This window comes from Theropithecus gelada, chromosome 4, assembly GCF_003255815.1.
Source record: "Theropithecus gelada isolate Dixy chromosome 4, Tgel_1.0, whole genome shotgun sequence".
Lineage (NCBI taxonomy): Eukaryota > Metazoa > Chordata > Mammalia > Primates > Cercopithecidae > Theropithecus > Theropithecus gelada.
The window spans coordinates 145,804,521-145,824,508 of NC_037671.1; the positions used below are offsets into that span (position 1 = coordinate 145,804,521).

At 37.2% G+C, this 19,988-nt stretch overlaps 1 protein-coding gene across 2 annotated transcripts in view; it reads right to left on the reverse strand.

Moving 5' to 3' along the window:
* Positions 1–19,988, reverse strand: part of TBC1D32 (TBC1 domain family member 32) — a 235,716-nt gene that overhangs the window by 105,959 nt on the left and 109,769 nt on the right. For both annotated transcript variants that reach the window (XM_025382902.1, XM_025382901.1), the window contains one exon: positions 17,947–18,035. In XM_025382902.1, the coding sequence (XP_025238687.1) occupies positions 17,947–18,035 (89 nt within the window). The remainder of the gene's footprint in view (positions 1–17,946; positions 18,036–19,988) is intronic.

A 19,988-nucleotide genomic window follows, 5' to 3' on the forward strand; every position in this document is an offset into this window, starting at 1 on the left:
TTTTGATTTGCATTTCTCTGATGGCCAGTGATGATGAGCATTTTTTCATATGTCTGTTGGCTGTATGAATGTCTTCTTTTGAGAAATGTCTGTTCATATCCTTTGTCAGGGCTACTTTAAACTTATCTTACAAATGTCATTTTCACTTGATGGTGGAGTGCTATCGTGCACATATAAACTATATTTTAGAAAGTCATGTAATGCACAATGCCAGATTGGTTGCCAAATTTGTATAGGAAATATCTGTGAGTTGAACAATATAGATTCCCTCATCAGAGATGATCTGACTACAGCTATTACTGAACATCCAGATTGCTACAGGCAGAGACCAACCCTGGACTCAGAAGATAGTAAATAACCCTGGGGAGACCAACAAGCTACCTAGTGGCAGGGTGATTACATTAAAAATGCCTTCTTACACCATACACAAAACTTCACATCCTTGGCTACTATGCTTTTCTATCAAGCATTATCTTACTATGGACTTTCTAGGGGTGATGGCATCCATAAAACACTGTTTCTGGTCAAGAAACTAGTTTAACAATAAAAAAAAATGTAAGGCACTGAGCAAATATTCACTGGTCTTATGATGTACCCTAGCTCCCAGAAGCAGATGATCATAGATATTGGTGGAATGGCATGTTGAAAACTCAGTATGATATCATGTAGGACACAACACCTTGGAAAACTGAGGTGCTATCCCACAAAATGCTCTGAACTAGAAACCAATATATGATCTTATTTCTCTTATACCTGTAATATATGAGTCTATGAACTAAAGAGTAGAAGGGAAAATGATTTTCTTTGGTTTTCTAACCCTTTAACTTTGTGAAGGGTGGTAAGAAAGTTGATGGTTTTGAGATCTTATTCCAAACTAGCATACTTCTACTAGAACTGAAAATTCAAACTTTGCTCTAACCTTTGAAGCTTCTCATATCCCTGAACCAATAGCAGAATAAGCTAACCGCGTTGGCTAGAGGAATTGATCATGATGATCAGTGAAAGGAAGACTGCTCATATGCAACGGAGGTAGAGGTAAATAAAGCCTGGTGCCCCAGGGATCCTCTGCAGCACCTACTAGTACTGCCATATCTAGTGATAAAAACTGATGGAAGACTAATGCAAACCAATACAGACAAGATGACAAAGGGCTCAAGAACCTCAATAACAAAGCTTTCGATATTAAAAAAACAAAACTTAGATATAGACAATATACAGCATCCTAACCAGCTAGAGTTGTTTGAATTACAAGAGAAACAGATTGGGTAGAAGGGGAAAAGTTATAAATACCCACTAAAGCCACATGTCCACTTATAGAGACAAAGACTGTACTAACTAACCATATTTTAAACTTTGCCCTGTTAAGTAAGCATTTATCTATTAAAAAGGAAAATTTTAATTTCCTTTTTCTCCATCTCTCCCCTGCCTTACGTAGGGTGTTAATTTTGTAATTTAGTCTATAGGTTAAAGGATATGAAGATACGACTAGAACTAAAGTAACAAAGAAGAAAAATCACCAAATAAATACTGATGGGATTCTAGATTTCCCTGTTAGGGAAGAGGGTAAGGCCATTTTTGTTGTGGAAGTAAAATTATATATTGTATTAGCTGAAAGAATGTTACTGCTATTGCTGTTGACTGAAACTTTAATGTTCTGAGGTTTAAATGACTCAAAATATTCAAAGAGCTTAGACTGGTCCTGCCAACAGTAAGCACTCTTATAACTATTGGATATTAGTACTGAATTATTATATTTTGTAATAACAATCTTGGGATAAATTACTGCGAGATATATAGAAAAACTAAGCAAATGAAAAATAGGAATAAATGATTCCTTACTAATTCTAGAAGAAAAAAATTGGGGAAGGAAATAAAATATAATCACAATATATCTTTGAATTGGCAGTGAATAACATTTAACCATTTTCAGCACAGTATCCCTTCTCTCAGGGGCACTTGGTATCTCTGATTCATTTAGTTTCCAGAAGGCAAAACCCTCCAATGTTCTGCTTAGGCAGGAGAAAAACAGTCACTCTGCTAAATGGTGTAGGAATGCAGGAAATCTGAAAGCATAACTGAGTCTTGTAATTGGAACTAGTCTTATTATTGACAGGGTTAGACTTTCACCTAATCTTCTACTTTCATCTGCATTCTCAGTAGTGCCCTTAAGTCCTAGTACTTCTAGAACGTCGTAAAATGCAAATAAGTAGCTTCTGAGTTTTCCCTACTGCCAGCTTGGGTTTTAGCTTTCCTGGCGTAACAAATCAGTTACAACTTGTCCATTGGTTTTTCAGCTCCTGAAATTATATTGTGGAAGCCTCCATCCCATTCCCACCTTGAAAAACTTCCTCCCATACATCCCTTCCTACTGAGAAAGTGGTTTCATGAAAACAAGGGAGTAAATCAGGATAGGTAATTGGATCCCAGGTAACAGGGGATCTAACCCAGAAGAGAGAAAAGAAATTTCCAGGATGATGATGAAGGGAAATCCCATGAAGGCTGATGCTCAGGGCCAAAAAAAAAAAAAAAAAAAAAAAAATCCTCCAGTACAAACTGGAACAAAAGAATGTGATAAAAGAAAAAAATAGATTATCTGATTCCTTTTAGCTGGTTGAGAGTTTATGTTTTCACAAATACGAATAGGATATTGTCCGTTCCCTCAGGTATGTGAAAGCCTTGTAGTTACAAAACATAATTGGAAAGAATGATTGTAGGGCACCTTGACATATATTTTGTGAAGCAGTACAATATATGGGTTAGGCATTACATTCTTTGGAACTGGTCTATCTGGATTCAAATACCAACAATACCAATTACCAGTTGTGTCACTTTAATTGAATGGCTTAACTTCTCTGTGTCCCAGTTGAATCATTTGTTTTAAAAAACAAAACAACCAGACTGGGCGCTGTGGCTCAGGCCTGTAATCCCAGCACTTTGGGAGGCCAAGACGGGCGGATCCTGAGGTCAGGAGATCGAGACCATCCTGGCTAACACAGTGAAACCCCGTCTCTACTAAAAAAAAGTACAAAAAACTAGCCGGGCGAGGTGGCAGGTGCCTGTAGACCCAGCTACTTGGGAGGCCGAGGCAGGAGAATGGAGTGAACCCGGGAGGCGGAGCTTGCAGTGAGCTGAGATCCGGCCACTGCGCTCCAGCCTGGGCGACAGAGCGAGACTCCGTCTCAAAAAAAATAAATAAATAAATAAATAATAAATAAATAAATAAACAAAACAAAAGAGATATTAAGAGTATCTACTTCAAAAGTTTGTTCTGAAATTGAGTGACTTCAATATAAAACCAATACAAATACCTGAGACATAATGAGCACTATATTAGTATTATGCGGTAGCAGAGGTTAGCAGTATATTTTTAGGATATAAATATCCTAGGGATATATTACTAGTATGTACTCTGAACATAAAGTAAATGTAAAATATCATGCAATTATTAACCCCAAGAAAAGTAAAGTTTTAAGAAAAAGGATACATAGTCATATTACTTAAGCTACCAATAAATAATATTTATAGACATTATAATAGAAGCTTTTAAAACAGATTTAATCAAGAATATGATAAAACTATAGCACAGAGAGAGAAACAGAGCCAATGAAATCTCAGTGCTAAGCTTCTAAATCCCTAAAGATAAGAGATGAAAGCTGAAAGTTAAAAAAAATCGAGATAGTGTAAGTGTGTTATTTTTAAACCTGGAGATGAATCCTCCCCCAGACAAAAACACAACAAAACAAGGAATTGAAAGTGGCAGCCTCTGAGGAGTGGAACTTGGGAGTGCAGTAGAATAGGTAGAGGATTACTCTTCATTCTTAAAAACCTTCCCACACTTTTTAACTTTTAAACTATGTATACGTATTACTTCAATAAAAATAAAAAGTAGTGGTTAGGAGATATCACACAGACCATGAACTATTATCTTCTCTAGCTGCTCTGCCAAAAAGATAAATACGGGCTCTGGGCTGGAAGTGGAAAGGAAACTGAAGCCACACAGAATCTGGACCTTTATTTGGCCTTTGCTTTTGCTCCAACAGATAAAACGAAAACAAACATATTCGTTTTCTAAGCTCTAAATTGTCTTTTTAAAAAAATTATGTTCACCTTATTAAATTTTATCTCTAATGTAACAAAACTGAATTAGTATGATTTAATTGTTGTCATAAAGAAAAATATTTGAGGTAAATAAGTTTTTTTTTTTTAAAGAAACAAATGCCAATTTGACATCCCAAAGGAATTTATCTTGTTTACATTAAAAATCTGAAATAAAATTCCTTCTGGGTAAAAGATTTCAGCTTAACCATAGGAAACTGGCATTTTTGACATCCAAAAATGGAAAGGTACTCAGGAACAAATCACAGCATACTCAATCAGAACTTCAGGGCAAACAATTATCACCAGGGTCAGTCCAGAGCCCTAAGACTCACAGGATTTCCATGCTGAACATTAAGACTGACACAGTGACTCCAACTGAGCATTTCCAACAGATAATCTATTGTTACATGATATTAATATTGTATTTAATATAATTTTATATTTAAATATTAAATATTATTATATTTAATATTAATGTTCATTATATTGATCCTATAAACATTTATATGTTTATATGTTATGTCTATATATTATAAAATGTAAATACACTAATTAAGGGCTTCTTATGCACTAGAAAAAAATGCTTGTAACATGTTTGATTCTAGAGCCCCAAGTAATTTACGGACATCTAATTTATCATTATAACACTATACACAGCTGCATAGCATGTCAGCATTACCCAAGAGACATCAATATATCTTTGAAATGCACCAAAAAAAAGCACAACTAGCATAATGTAGTTATAATCAAAAGAGCAGTCTAAGGACAAGATATGCATATACCAGCTCACACTAACCATATTGTGAGCCCTCCCTGGGGTTTTCTCATCAGTCCTGAAGAGACTGCTAGGCCCAGAACATATGCCCTAAGTAAGCCAGGACACTAAGAATTAAGTCCAATTATGGACAAGATACATTGTTTTGCTTCAGTTACAAAGGGACATTCCCAAAAATGGGACATTCCCATTTTTGTGTGAAAATGGGCATTTAGCATCACTGCAAAGAGGTAGATTTTAAAATATCACATACTGTATAATTTCGTTCTCCTAGCCCAGTATACACACACACACACACACACACACAAGCCTCTCCTTCCTCTGCCACCCTCCTTCCCTCTCCTTCCCAATTTCCCCACAAGCCTCCTGCCCTTTTTCTCACCTGACCTCCCTCCTTGCCTCCCCCCCAGTTCCAACCTCCCTCCTTCCCCCTTCACCTCCTTCACCTCATCCTTTCCTCATTCCCTCTCCACCTCATCCTTTCTTCCTACTCTCCCATGCTCCCTCCTCCTCCCTCTCCCTGCCCCCCACCATTCTTCCCTCTGTCTTCCTTCCCACCTCTCCTCCAAACACACACCCTTCCCCCCCCACACACATCCACTCTCTCTACCCTGACACATACCCACTCTCTCTACCCCCACCCCACATGTACCTACTCTCCCTTCCCTCTTCACTATCCTCCTCCCCACTCTAATTTTATTTCTGGAAATGAAAATCAGTGTCTCCTTTATGTGAAATGTTTATTTGAACTATCTGGAGGAATATAATAATCTGTGAGATGAGGGACTAGCCTTTTCATCTGTTTTGGGACATATTTTGGATATGGTGAATCCCCTAGGAGTTTACGTAAAACCCAAATCAAATCTCACCAGAAACATAACTCTCTGTTCTTAATTACTATAAACTTTCTACATTGCTGTTAAAATATTATCACATCATTAATGTGTGGAGGCGGGCATTTGTCTGGGGTAACTGGAATGATTCTATGAAGTTTAGTCTTAGCTGTCTATCATTTCCACTTGAAAGAATTCCAAACATGTTCTTGGTTTATCTCACAACTACAGTCATAAGCCCCTTCTCTTTATCGTGCCACTTTATTCTAGTACTAATTTAGTATATACAGGCAAGAAAAACATTTCTTTTCTATTAACAGTCTAAATAATTCCATGTGTACATCACCATAAATTATACTTTTACAAACTCTAAGCAAATACAATATGTATATGCATATATATATATATATATATATATGTGCACATATATGTATGTGTTTGGTTAAGATACATATGCATGTGTGGATATATAATATATATTTACATATATACATATATTTGGATATATACACATATCTACATATATGGAAATTTTTGTTCTATACATGCATGCACATCCATGTGCACACATATGTATCTTACTTAACCAAACACACTTCATTCCCCTAACATAAAATTTTTCCTTCTGATTGGCACACACAAAAGTAGCAGAAATGTAAATCCCAATTCCCTTTCTGTCTGCTATCAAAACCAAGAGAAGAACATAAATTACATACAGTAACCACACCCTCAGATCTGAAACTTTCAATTTTTAATACACATACAACCATAACTGGAGAAGAGAAATAGGGAGCAGGGTCAGCTTGCCAATAAATTCTGTAAGAGCTGCAAAGAATGAGCGGAGTCTATAGGAGGCCTGCTCACTTACTCTATGTAACAAATTCAGATCTGTGTTTTACAAAATGTTCTGGATCGCCTGCAGTTGGATATTAGTTGGAGCTTTTGTAAACACACAGAGTATGGTTTGTGGGCATGTGTTGATTAATACTGAGTGTTAACTTGATTGGATTGAAGGATGCAAAGTATTCATCCTGGTGTGTCTGTGAGGGTGTTGCCGATGGAGATGAACATTTGAGTCAGTGGGCTGGAGAAGGCAGACCCACCCTCAATCTGGTGGGCACCATCTAATCAGCTGCCAGCGAACATAAAGCAGGCAGAAAAATGTGAAAAGGCAAGACTGGCCTAGGCTCCCAGGCTACACCTTTCTCCCATGCTGGATGCCTCCAGCCCTCAAACATTGGACTCCAAGTTCTTCAGTTTTCAGACTTGGACTGGCTCTCCTTGCTCTTCAAGCTCGCAGACAGCCTATTGTGAGACTTGTGACCATGTAAGTTAATACTTCACACACACACACACACACACACACACACACACACACCCACCCCCTATTAGTTCTATCCCTCTGGGGAACCCTGACTAATACAGATTTTGGTACCAGGAATGGTTCTAGAGGAATAGAATATTAAGGATGTTCTTTCATTGGTTTTGGGGTTTCTGGAGTTGGCTGCTTAACATGATTAGATCCAAAATGCTAAGGACTCTACTTGTAATAGTATGGAGAACACTGATATTAGTATGGAGAACACTGTAATAGTATGGAGAACACTAATAGTATGGAGAACACTGGTATGAACTCTTTAGAGAGTTACACAAAATAAATACATTTGACACTCCTGATTCACCGCTCATGAAAGACAAAGACTTTAGTGACTCTACACAATACCTTTGATCATATGTGGAGAACCAAGGAACATAATGAAGCTGGTTGGTTGCTCCTAAGTTCAGTGGACAAACCGATGAAAGAAAATGAACTCAGGGATTCTGTCTCCTGGTTTCAGAAGCTGAGGCTCAATTCTGCTAAGATTACTCATAGTGAATGGCTCATTTCCTGTAGAGAATCATGGGGGGACCATGATGAAGCTGAGGACACTGAGTTTGAAAACTCAGATGAAACTTTTGCCAGAAGAAACAGCTTCCCCATCCCCAGTAGTGGCAACATCCCCTCCCCGACCCATGCTGCCATCAGCCTTTCCACCTTTGTCTGAGGAGACAAACCCTGTGCTGCCTGAGGCAACAGTGATGGCCTCCCCTGAAACAGTTGCCCAGAAAATAATGTTGATTCTCCTCAGGAGCCACTTCTAACACCCCTGTTTACTTCTAGACATATAACTAAAGTCCTGGCAGGCCTCTAGAGGTGAGGTTGAGATTGTGACCCAAGAGGCGGTACGCTACACTAGAATAGAACTGCTTGAGTTCTCTAATCTATATACACAGAATTCTGGAGAACAAGCGTGGGAATGGATATTAAGGGTATGGGAAAATGGTGGGAGGAACATAGAGTTGGATCAGGCTGAATTTATTGATTTAGGTCCACTAAGTAGGGACTCTGCTTTTAATGTTGCAGCTCTGGGAGTTAAAAAAAAGTCTAATAGTCTATTTGCTTGATTAGCTGAAATATGGATTAAATGATGGCCCACTGTGAGAAAGCTGAATATGTCTGAACTCCCTTGGTTTAATGTAGAGGAAGGGATTCAAAGTCTTAGGGAGACTGAGATGGTGGAGTGGATTAGTAACTAGACCTACTCATCCCAGCTGGGAGGGTGCAGAAGATATACCCTTGACCAATGCCTTCTGAAACAGATTTGTGAGGGCTGCACCTGCATCTCTGAAGAGCTCTGTAATTGCTCTTCTCTGTATGTCAGATCTAACAGTGGGAACTGAAGTCATTCAACTACAAAATTTAAATACAATAACAATAATTGGATCCTGATGTGGCAAGGGCCAAGTGGTGGCACTCAACCATCAAAGGCAAGGTGGGCCTAGCTACCGTAATGGACAACAGAGACAAAGCAGCAAACAGAATAGTCTGACTCATGCAGAGCTCTGACATTAACTAATTAATCACACTGTTTCTAGAAGTGAAATTGACAGGAAGCCTAATGCGTTCTTGCTTAATTTATATTAGCAGAAAACTTTTAGGTCAAATGGACAAAAGACTAATTTAAATTATAAAAACAGAGAATCATGGCGCCTCAATCAATTTCCAGACTGGAGCCAGTTTACAGACCCAGAACCCCGTGAGTGAAGGAGAGACTGGGTCCCCCTCAGGAAGCACCCCACTTCAGTACCGACAATCTATACTGTGAATATTCCGCCCATGCTTCCCTAAGGAGACCTCTGGCTTTGTACCAGGTTAACTGTGCATTGGGGAAAGGAAAATGGTCAGACATTTTGGGGACTACTGGACACTGGCTCTGAGCGACGTTGATTCCAGGGATAAAAACATCATTGTGGTCCTCCAGTTAAAGTAGTGGCCCGTTTATTAAGTGACCTGAAAGTCTGCCAGTTTTGAGTGGGGTCGAGAACAGGAGAAGGCTCTGCAACAGATTCAGGCTGCTGTGCAAGCTGCTCTGCCACTTGGGCCATATGACCCAGCAGATCCAATGAGGCTTGAGATATCTGTTACAGACAGGGATGCTGTTTGGAGCCTTTGGCTGGTCCCCATAAGTGAATCACAGCAGAGGCCTCTAGGATTTTGGAAAGGCCCTACCATCTTCTGTAGATAACTACTCTACTTTTGAGAGACACCTCTTGGGATATTACTGGGCTTTGGTGGAAACTGAATGTTTGACTATGGGTCAAGTCACCAGGCGACCTGAACTGCCTATCATGAACTGGGTGCTTTTTGACCTATCTAGCCATAAAGCGGGTCATGCACAGCAGCATTTCTTCATCAAGTGGAAGTTGTATATACGTGATCAGGCTTCAGCAGGTCATGAAGGCACAAGAAAGTTACATGAGGAAGTGACTCAAATGCCCTTAGTCTCCACTCCTGCCACCCTGCCTTCTCTCCCCCAGCTTTCACCGATGGCCTCATGGTGAGTTCCCTATGATCAGCTGACAGAGGAGGAGAAGACTAGGGCCTAGTTCACAGATGGTTCTGCGCCATATGCAGGCACCGCCTGAAAGTGGACAGCTGCAGCACCACAGCCCCTTTCTAGCAATCCCTGAAGGACAGCGGTGAAGGGAAATCTTCCCAGTGGGCAGAACTTCGAGCAGTGCACCAGCTTGTGCACTTTGCATGGAAGGAGAAATGGCTAGATGTGTGATTATATACTGACTCATGGGCTGTAGCCAATGGTTTGGCTGGATGGTCAGGGACTTGGAAGAAGTATGATTGGAAAACTGGTGAGAAAGAAATTTGGGGAAGAGGTATGTAGATGGACCTCTCTGAGTGGTCAAAAACCATGAAGATATTTGTATCCCATGTGAGTGCTCACCAACGGGTGACCTCAGCAGAGAAGGATTTTAATAATCAAGTGGATAGGATGACCCGTTCTGTGGACACCATTCAGCCTCTTTCCCCAGCCACCCTTGTCATCACCCAACGGGCCCATGAACAAACTGGCCATGGTGGAAGGGATGCCATGGTAGCAGGGATGGAGGTTACTCATGGGATCACCAACATGGACTTCCACTCACCAAGGCTGACCTGGCTATGGCCACTGCTGAGTGCCCAGTTTGCCAGCAGCAGAGACCAACATTGAGCCCTTGATATGGTACCATTCCTTGGAGTGATCAGCCAGCTACCTGGTGGCAGGCTGATTACACTGGACCTCTTCCATTATGGAAAGGGCAGAGGTTTGTCCTCACTGGAATAGACACTTACTCCGGATATGGGTTTGCCTATCCTGCACACAATGCTTCTGCCATGACTACTATCCGTGGACTCATGAAATGCCTTGTCCACTATTATGGTATTCCACACAGCATTGCCTCTGACCAAGGCACTCACTTTATGGCTAAAGAAGCAGGGCTGTGGTTTATGCTCATGAAATTCACTGGTCTTACAATGTCCTCCATCATCTTGAAGCAGCTGGATTGATAGAAGAATGGAATGGCCTTTTGAAGTCACAATTACAATGACAACTAGGTAACAATAATTTGAAGGCTGGAGAAATTCTACAGAAGGCCATGTATGCTCTGTATCAGCGTCCAATATATGATACTGTTTCTGCCATAGCCAGGATTCATGATTCCAGGAATTAAGGAGTGGAAGTGGAGGTAGCACCACTCACCATCACTGCTAGCGGCCTACTAGCAAAATGTTTGCCTCCTTTTCCCACAACATTACATTCTCTTGACCTAGAGGTCTTAGTTCCAGAGGGAGGAACACTGCCATGAGGAGATAAAACAACAATTCCATTAAACTGGAAGTTAAGATTGCCCCCTGGACACTTTGGGTTCCTCCTATCTTTAAGTCAACAGACTAAGAAGGGAGTTACAGTGTTGGCTGGGGTGACTGACCCAGACTATCAAGATGAAATCAGTCTACTACTCCATAATGGAGGTAAGGAAGAGTATGTTTGGAATACAGGAGATCCATATACATGGTTGGGGATTGAGGCCTTTCCAATTGTAATGATACACACACACACACATATATGTGTATCCTATAAGTTCTGTCCCTCTAGGGAACTCTGACTAATACAGGGCATATTGAGTTTGTGGAGCTTGCGTGATACACAGATCCAAATGCCACATAAAACTTGCAAATATGCTCAGGATAGGCTTAGGGCTAGACGTACAGATATAGGGGTAGTCAGTAAAGAAGTGGTCGGCCTGGCACAGTGGCTCATGCCTGTAATCCCAGTACTTTGGGAGGCCGGGGTGAGCAGATAACGAGCTCAGGAGATCAAGACCATCCTGGTTATCAGGGTGAAACCCCATCTCTACTAAAACTACAAAAAATTAGCCAGGCGTGGCGGCCCGCGCCTGTAGCCCCCCAGCTACTCAGGAGGCTGAGGCAGGAGAATGGTGTGAACCTGGGAAGCGGAGCTTGCAGTGAGCCGAGATTGCGCCACTGCACTCCAGCCTGGGCGACAGAGCCAGACTCTGTCTCCAGAAAACGAAAAAAAAGAAGTGATCACTGAAGCCACTGTAGATAAAATGGAGGGTGAACTAAAGACATAACTCTAGAAGACAATTCTAATTGAAAGTTAAATAAAGGAGGAGAATAAAGAATTAGCAAAAATGAATGACACAAACGAATCCAAAAATAAAGAAGAACAAAGTCAGTGAGGGTGCCAAAAAGACTGTATCTAAGAAAGTATGGCACTTAGCAAAGACTCAAAAAATATTTTTTGAGTGAATGAACAAAAATGAAAGGAATACATTACGTTAAGTAGGCAGAATATAAAATGCTACAGAGAGGTCACGAAAATTAAATCATAATAAGGGTATAGATAAAAATACATAAGGTTGGAAAATGTGCCCATCCTTTGACTTAGCAAGTGTGCGTCTACGGATTTGTTGCGGAGCAACAACTATAAACATCAAGATATTTATCCATAGACATTTATAACAAAAACAAAAACCTACGTGTGTAAAAACAGAAAATTGGGATTCAATCATGTACTGGAACATTATTTAATCCTTTAAAATTATGACACAGATTAATATTTATAGGTGTGAATGGATAATTTTAAATACTTAAGTAAAAAAGGGAAGTCTCAAACAGCAACACTCCTATTTTTCCAAAAAAAAAAAAAAATCTGTAGCTAAAGTCAAAATATGAGCATAATAGGGTTAACAGTGGTTACCATGAACAGGTAGGGGAATGAGTGTTGCTTTCTCCTTTTGTTTTCAGCATTCTTGAATTTTTCTATGTAAACAAGAATTGTTTGATTAAATTAGAATTTTGAATTAGTTACTGATGTTTTCAATCAGTAATCGATCGTTTTATTTTTATTAACTTAAAAAAATAAATTCTAGATATGCACATACATGTATGTATGTATACATGTGCATATAAAATCCAAAATGTGGATGGTTTTGTTATCATGTTATATTCTCATTTCTGATATTAAAAAAAGATTACATGAGGTAATTGTGAGATTATTTCTTATTACTATTTAACTCTAGTTAGCAACTGGGTCACTAGAAATAAATAATTTGGCGATTTGCTGTGATGAAATACTAACATTTGGCTATGCTTGCTACTTGTTAAAATAACCAAACTGCTTTTAATTACACTAAAACAAATATGAATTTTTTTAAAACAAATACGAATTTTTAACTTTTCATATTAAAGTCATCTCAGAGGTCAGACTTTTTTTTTACAAAGAAGCTAAGGATGTATAAAACTGTTCATTGTACTATATATAAAATTTACTGTTGGTGGGTAAATATAAAATAATAACAAACAGCAAATGATTAATTTTAAAAGCTATTCTGTAAGTATAGACTCCCGAGTTTTGTTTTTAAGAAAATTAACAATAAATGGGCCACATTATAGTTTCAAATGAGCAAAGAAGAAATAGGTTTTAGGAGAACTATATTAACATTTTTAAACCATGCTAAATTTTAATATATATTTAACTAAGAGTTACTATATAAGACTTAAGTTGTGTAAACTAAGTACATCTTTAGCACTGAAGACCAAAGTAAAAAAAAAAATAAAAGCTGCAATTCTACAGCTTATAATAAAACTTAATGTGGTCAGTTTGATATAAAGAAAACTATTAATATTAAATGATGATATAATGTTTCCCCATGAAATTTACAGCTTTTGTATTGAAATAAAATGTCCAAGAAGGAATATAACATTCCTCTAAACCTACTAAAAATGGTTAAGAAAAGTTCAAGCTTCTAAGCCTTGGGCAGTATTGAAAGTTTCCAGGCAACTGTTTTAACCAATCAGCAGATTTAACAAATAAATGCTAATCAAAGAACTCAAAACGATCTGTCAATGTGGTAGACATGAAAGTAGAAGAAGATAATACTCCCTTAGGAAACTGAAGTTGTATTCAGAAAGAAGAAATAAATAAAATATTAAATCTGTGGGAAGGATCAAAAAGGCAAGAGACATGCAAAGAGAAGACAAGATCAGAATGGGCTATAAGTAACTCATGGAGCAAGCTTTGTGTTGAAGGATGGGTTGAATTTGTATAAGTAGACAAAAGCAAAGACAGTAGTCAAGACATGAAAAACAAGTATAGAGGCAGGAACAAATGCTGTTTTGTCCTTGAGGGAGATAAGGAGTCTAACCTCCTCGGAGCATTAGTTCAGGCTAAGGAAGGGTAGGAACTATTGTACACAGGAAAGGTAGAGATATATTAAGGTAAGTCACACAATGGTGTCCAGAATTTCCAGTAACTTAAATGATAAAAGATGGGTGAGAGCTTTATAAGAACGTGTTTCTTTTCTGCCTTAATTACCTCAGATTCTTTGACTAACTTAATATCTTACTCCTCACTAGATAACAAGGTTAAAGAGAATGAGCACCACATCTGATTCACTCATCATTGCATCCCCCATACTGGCACAGTCCATAGCTCAGAATGCGTGTTCAATAAATACTGGTTGAGTAAATATACAAGAGTAAATTTTAAAATTGTAAATCTTACTGTATAGTCATCATAAAAGGCACTTCATATATTAGGTCACTACACTGAAAAATGCAGATTAGTTTATTGCTTAATCACCCTCCTGGGGAGGGAGGAAGATAGGGTCTCTGACCCATCATGGTAGGTTAGGAAATGGGCAAAGGAACTACTTTTTAACACAGGTGAGGACAGGGGACATGGGCAGTTGACAAGAGCATGAATGTCTTCATCTATCACAGTAGAGTTGATCAATACTGTCCAAAAGTGAAAAATCATGCTCAAACCTCTTGAAATGTTTTACATCATCTTTTCTCTTTACCTTAGAGGAATCGCTTAGAAAATAAAGACCCCCGGAGCGAAAAAACAGTTATCTGAAATTCAGCAATTCCTTCAGTCTCACGCTGGGGCTTCCTTTTTTTTTTTTTTTTTCCTATAAAATTCAGTTCAAATTTAAAGTGGCAACTGTACTATAATTCTATTTTTATAAAAGAATTTATTTTTATATATCTGTATATCTTTCTGTCTGTATATGTATAGAAAGCGGTCTAGAATGATTTACCAGTGTTAATAATGACAGTTTTAGAATTATAAGGAATTTCACTTCATTATATTTAATTTTCTGCATTGGTTAATTTACTTATATAAAGATATATTGTTTTAAAAAACAGAAAAAAGTTATGATGACTTTCAAGATTAAGCAATTAAAGAGATGGTTGAATCACTTAACGGGATAGAAATGAAAGATTTATTTTGTTTGTTTTTGTAGGAGGAGGTTTGGGAGACCCAAGAGTTCAATTATGAACATGTTTAAACGAGAAATATATAAATTGAGATGTCAGAAGGCAGGTGTATATATAGGTCTGGTAGCTGAAAAGAGAGGTTTGGGCTAGTGATATAAATGGGGGCATCTACTGGCATATAAACGATATTTGAAGGCAAATGTTTAAGTGGAATAAATTAGGAGTATACAGAAAGTATACAGTATACTGTATACTAATTTCTAAAGTATACAGAAAGCTAGGATCCTTGGACCTGGGCCAAAGACTAAATCCTGAGCATTCCAACATTCACAGTTTGCCTAGAGAATGAAAAAAAAAAAAAAAAAAAAAAACTGCAGCAATAAGAGTGTGTGATAGCACAGAAATGGAGAGAATTTTTCACAAAGGAAAAAAAAAATGGTCCACTATATCAAATGCTACTGACAGTTGTAGTAAGATAAGAAAAGAGAAGAATGCACTAGAATCATCAGCATGGAAGTTACAAGTGATATAGCAATGAGCAGGATGAATAGTTCTGACAAAATTATAAAGTCAATGTCAAATCAAAGTGAGTTGGGTAAATACAGGTTAGCAACTGAGGACAGTTCGTATAGACATATTTTGCTATATAGATCAGTGGCTGCAAGGAGACACAAGGTCAAGGGTATTTCTCTGTGTGGTTTGTTGTATTTCATTGTAAGACGGGACATATGAAGGCATGTCTTCACACTAATAGGAATGATGTAGAATAAAAGGATAGGTTGGAAGAGGGAGAAAAGGGGTAGGGGTGAAGAGGGGAGGTTAATCAAAGGAGCACCCTTCTTGAATATCAGTCATTTACAATGTAAGATTTGTAATATCTTGGCAAATTAAAATTCAGACCTTTAAACAGAATGTGATGCTGTTCATGCCACATTTCACTAAGCCTCATATTAGCTTCATCTGAGTGTTGTGATAAATAAGTTGTATCAAGTATTACACTTAATGCTACTGCTACAGTTTTGAGGCAGAAGAAAATATAAAGTAAATGGAACAAGCAGTAATAAACATAGATTCAGACACATTAATGGATAATCCACTGAAGAGAAAGGCACAAGGAAGGTTTAACCAGAAACAAACAAAAATACTGTGGGAATAGGAAAGAAACATATGGGTAAAAATCCCAAACACACAGAAACACAAGATTTATGAATAATGCAAACCTATGATCTAGATTTATCACCATTAGATATCAATGACCAATAACAGACAGAAATTAGTAGAAAAATGAAAGTAAATTATTAGCTTAAAATATATGACTTACAAATACACCTGAATTAAAGATTCTTATGAATAGGAATCTCAAAACCTAAATTTATGAAAGAAAAACTTGTTAAAAAGCAAATAAAGTTAAAATACAAACTTTTCCTCAGAAAGCAATTTTGTCATTTTCTCTTTTTGAATGCTGATATAAAACAAGCAAATTACTAGGTAGCATGTTTATGACTACTGAGATACCGAAAAAATGAAGACAAAAATTATTTCATAGTAAAACACAAAAAGAGCATAGGTCAAGCAGATATAAAGAAAGACACGAAGAATTGCTATTAGAACTATTACTACTACTGTTTTTACAGTGCTTTCTGTGTGCCAGGTACTATTTTAAGCCTTTTTAAGTTTTCATATCAATTATGACAATAACTCTATATGGAAAATAATGTAATTATCCTCCACTTTACAGATGAGTAACTGAGACCCCATCTCACACAACCAGTAAAGAAAGAGCAGGCAGTTTGACCACAAGTCCATGTTGCTAACCACCATATTGCACTATTCTATTATATCTATCAACAACGGGATAGTAAATTCTTTAGAGTAGGATAGAATGATAACATTTGGATATTATGAGAAAGCACATACTATGAAAATTAATGTATGTTATTCCCAGGAGCATTTCACTTCTTGGATTGCTTTTCACATAACTTAATAAAGTCCCATTGTTAAAATCTTCTTCCAAAGAACACTACAGAAAATATTATTCCACACAAGTGAGAAAATATACAGAAAAAAAAAAAGAAATTTACTCAGTATATCAACAAGAGGCCAAAATCGATGTTCTATAACTGCAAAACTCAGAAACATACTTGCTATGCAAAAGGAAATTCTACTGAATGTAGTTTTTCCTAGTTTACCTCATCAAAACTTGCTATCTGATGTATCTGAGACTATAGACTAAAAATTAAAATTTAATGTGAAAACACATTTTGAGATAAAGGGCACACCACCCAAAGAACTATAATAGCAGCACCTTTGTTATACCTCCAATGAACTATAAAGTCCAAACACGAAGCTCATCTATTAATATACAGTTTTTAAAAAGTTAAAAATACACTATCATCAGAGAATTCTAACTTTAGAAAAATAATTGCTTCCTTTCTTAGGTGGTGAAGTTACTTTGCTAATAGAAAAGAAAGAAAAATAATGAAACTATGGAAATGGAAAATTTCCTTAATTCAGCTGTTTTTAAAGGTAGTAATTTACAGGTAGGGAAGCAAATTATAAGTTTACATATGAGCAAAAGACTGCGAATTTCACGAGTCCCTATAGCCCTACCAACTATGTCTTATTTCCCATTTGAATATGGGAAATAAAATATCAAGGAACATGAACTCAACTAGAAAGATTTAAACGTCAGGCAAAGTTGAAAAGTAATGATTAACACCAAAGAGCAAAACTTGGGCCTCAGGATAAATCATCCATTTCTAAGCCTCTTTTAAGGGTGTATTGTGACAAGAATCTAGCCAAATACCAACCCAGGGAAGGTGAAGTTGACTCCTGAGTAAACTAAATGAAATATAGTCCCCAAAATGCCTCTATTAAATTAAGGAATGGGAGACACTATAATAATACAGAATCCAAATTCAGACAAAGGCCATGGTACAAATATCTAATTGCCATAATTTACTGTGTCTATAACGTTACAGGAAGACAAATTACCTTTAAGCATGCTTTTAAATATTAGGTAATTTTAAATACTTTTTAAAAGTAGATAGGACAAATGCTTATTTTTTGTGGAACATAAAATATAATATCAAAAGTAAAATGTAGCACTTTACCTTAGACCAAAGATATGTGATTGTTCATAGTTGAATAAAGAACGAATCTTAGCTTCAGAATTCAAAATTATAAGTCTATCAATAATATCCTGAAAAAAAAGAGACAAAGTGAGGCTGTACTTAACTGAAATCATTTAAAGAAAATTAAGTCAACAACAACTTATTTAGATTTGTGGCTCTCAAATTTGGCTTTATAAAGAAATCACCTGAGGAGCTGTAAATAATAATAATAATAATAATAATTTAATGTCTGGGTCCTAACCCTCAAAGTTTCTGAATTAACTGGTCTGAGTGTGGCCTAGACTTACATTAGGACTGTAAAAGTTTCCGAAGTGAATCTAGTGTTCAGCCAAAGTGGAAAACACTGATTTTGACCCTACTCTGGCACTAGTGAGCACCTTATACCACCAGTTAAATATTGATAAAATTGCCAAAAATGTAAACTACTTTGAAAAACAAATATAAAATCCACAAATTAGAAGAATGAATAATGGATCCAAATATTGTATCTAGTAACTATTTGAGATTTTCTTAATAGAGATTACCTGGCTCATGTAAATCAGCGGTTTCCAACCCCGGATGAACATTAGAATCACATAGAGAACTTAAAAAAGATACACAGGTGCCCAGGTTCAACCCCGGGCCGATTAAATCACTATGTCTAGGGGTGGGATTCTGGCATTAATATTCTTTTAAAAGCTCCCTGTGATGTTCCAGAGTGTTGCCAAGGCTTCAAAACCACTAAAGCAAATACACACAGAACCTGATGATCTAAGTGCCAGCAGTTGTCCTAGAACTCACAATTTTAGCCAATCACACAATTTTGAACATGTTTTAAAAGGCTTTCTTGGCCGGGTGCAGTGGTTCATGCCTGAAATCCCAGCACTCTGGGAGGCCAAGGCTGGCGGACCACGAGGTCAGGAGTTCAAGACCAGCCTGGCCAACATGGTGAAACACTGTCTCTAGTAAAAAAAAAAAAAAAAAAATTAGCCAGGTGTGGTGATGGGTGCCTATAATCCCAGCTACTCGGGAGGCTGAGGCAGGAGAACTATTTGAACCTGGGAGGTAGAGGTTGCAGTGAGCCAAGATCGTGCCACTGCACTCTAGCTTGGGTGACAAAGCAAAACTCTGTCTCGGAAAAGAAAAAAAAAAAAAAACAAGAAGAAGTCTTTCTTTCTATAATTCCCTGCTTTTACGTATATCTTTGGGTTCAGGCCTAAGAAATTTATTCATGGACAAATATCTATCTCTCTCATTGCTCATTTTCCTGACCAAGAAACTTGCTACTCTCCAATGAGTTTAAATTCAGGATATTTCTGTCACCAATAGGGCAAAAGATGAAAGGTTTTGCTAGGGAGTAAAGTCACATAATATTTATTGAGGAATTTGTTGCTTATGATACAAAGACTATTTCATCAAATTAAAAAGAGAGGCAAGGGAATGAATTTGTAAAAAGGAGGAAATAATAGACATTTCAAAATCACATTTGAAAAATACTAATCTAATCAAATACTGATCAATACTAATGCAACAACTGGATTGTGGGTAAAGCTATCTAGTAGAAATTTGTACCCAACATATAAGAATGTATTTACCATTCTATAGGTTATGTTGTAGAAGTGTGTAAATAATACTAGCATGAGAGTTTAAATTGGTAAATATTAATAAACTACCTAGTAATGATGAATAAAAAGACTATTATTTTTAAATGATCTGTTACTGTTATCTACTACTTTGCTGTGCACTACTTGCTTCAAACATTACAATGGAACATAAGCTAAACAAGTCATATTCATATTTCCAGCTGCACAGTCACTCTCATTAATTGCATCATGACTCTTTCCATCTCCTTTAACCTCTCTACTTTTTCCTGAATTAGCTACATGACAGAGCCACAGAGATTGCCATGACTTGCTCAAGCATCTGAATACTATTAAATAAATAGTCTTTGCCCTGGACATAGTGATGAAACTTGTTTACTATCTACCTATTCTACAAATAGGTAAATGTTTTATTACTTAATAATTATTATAATTTTAAAG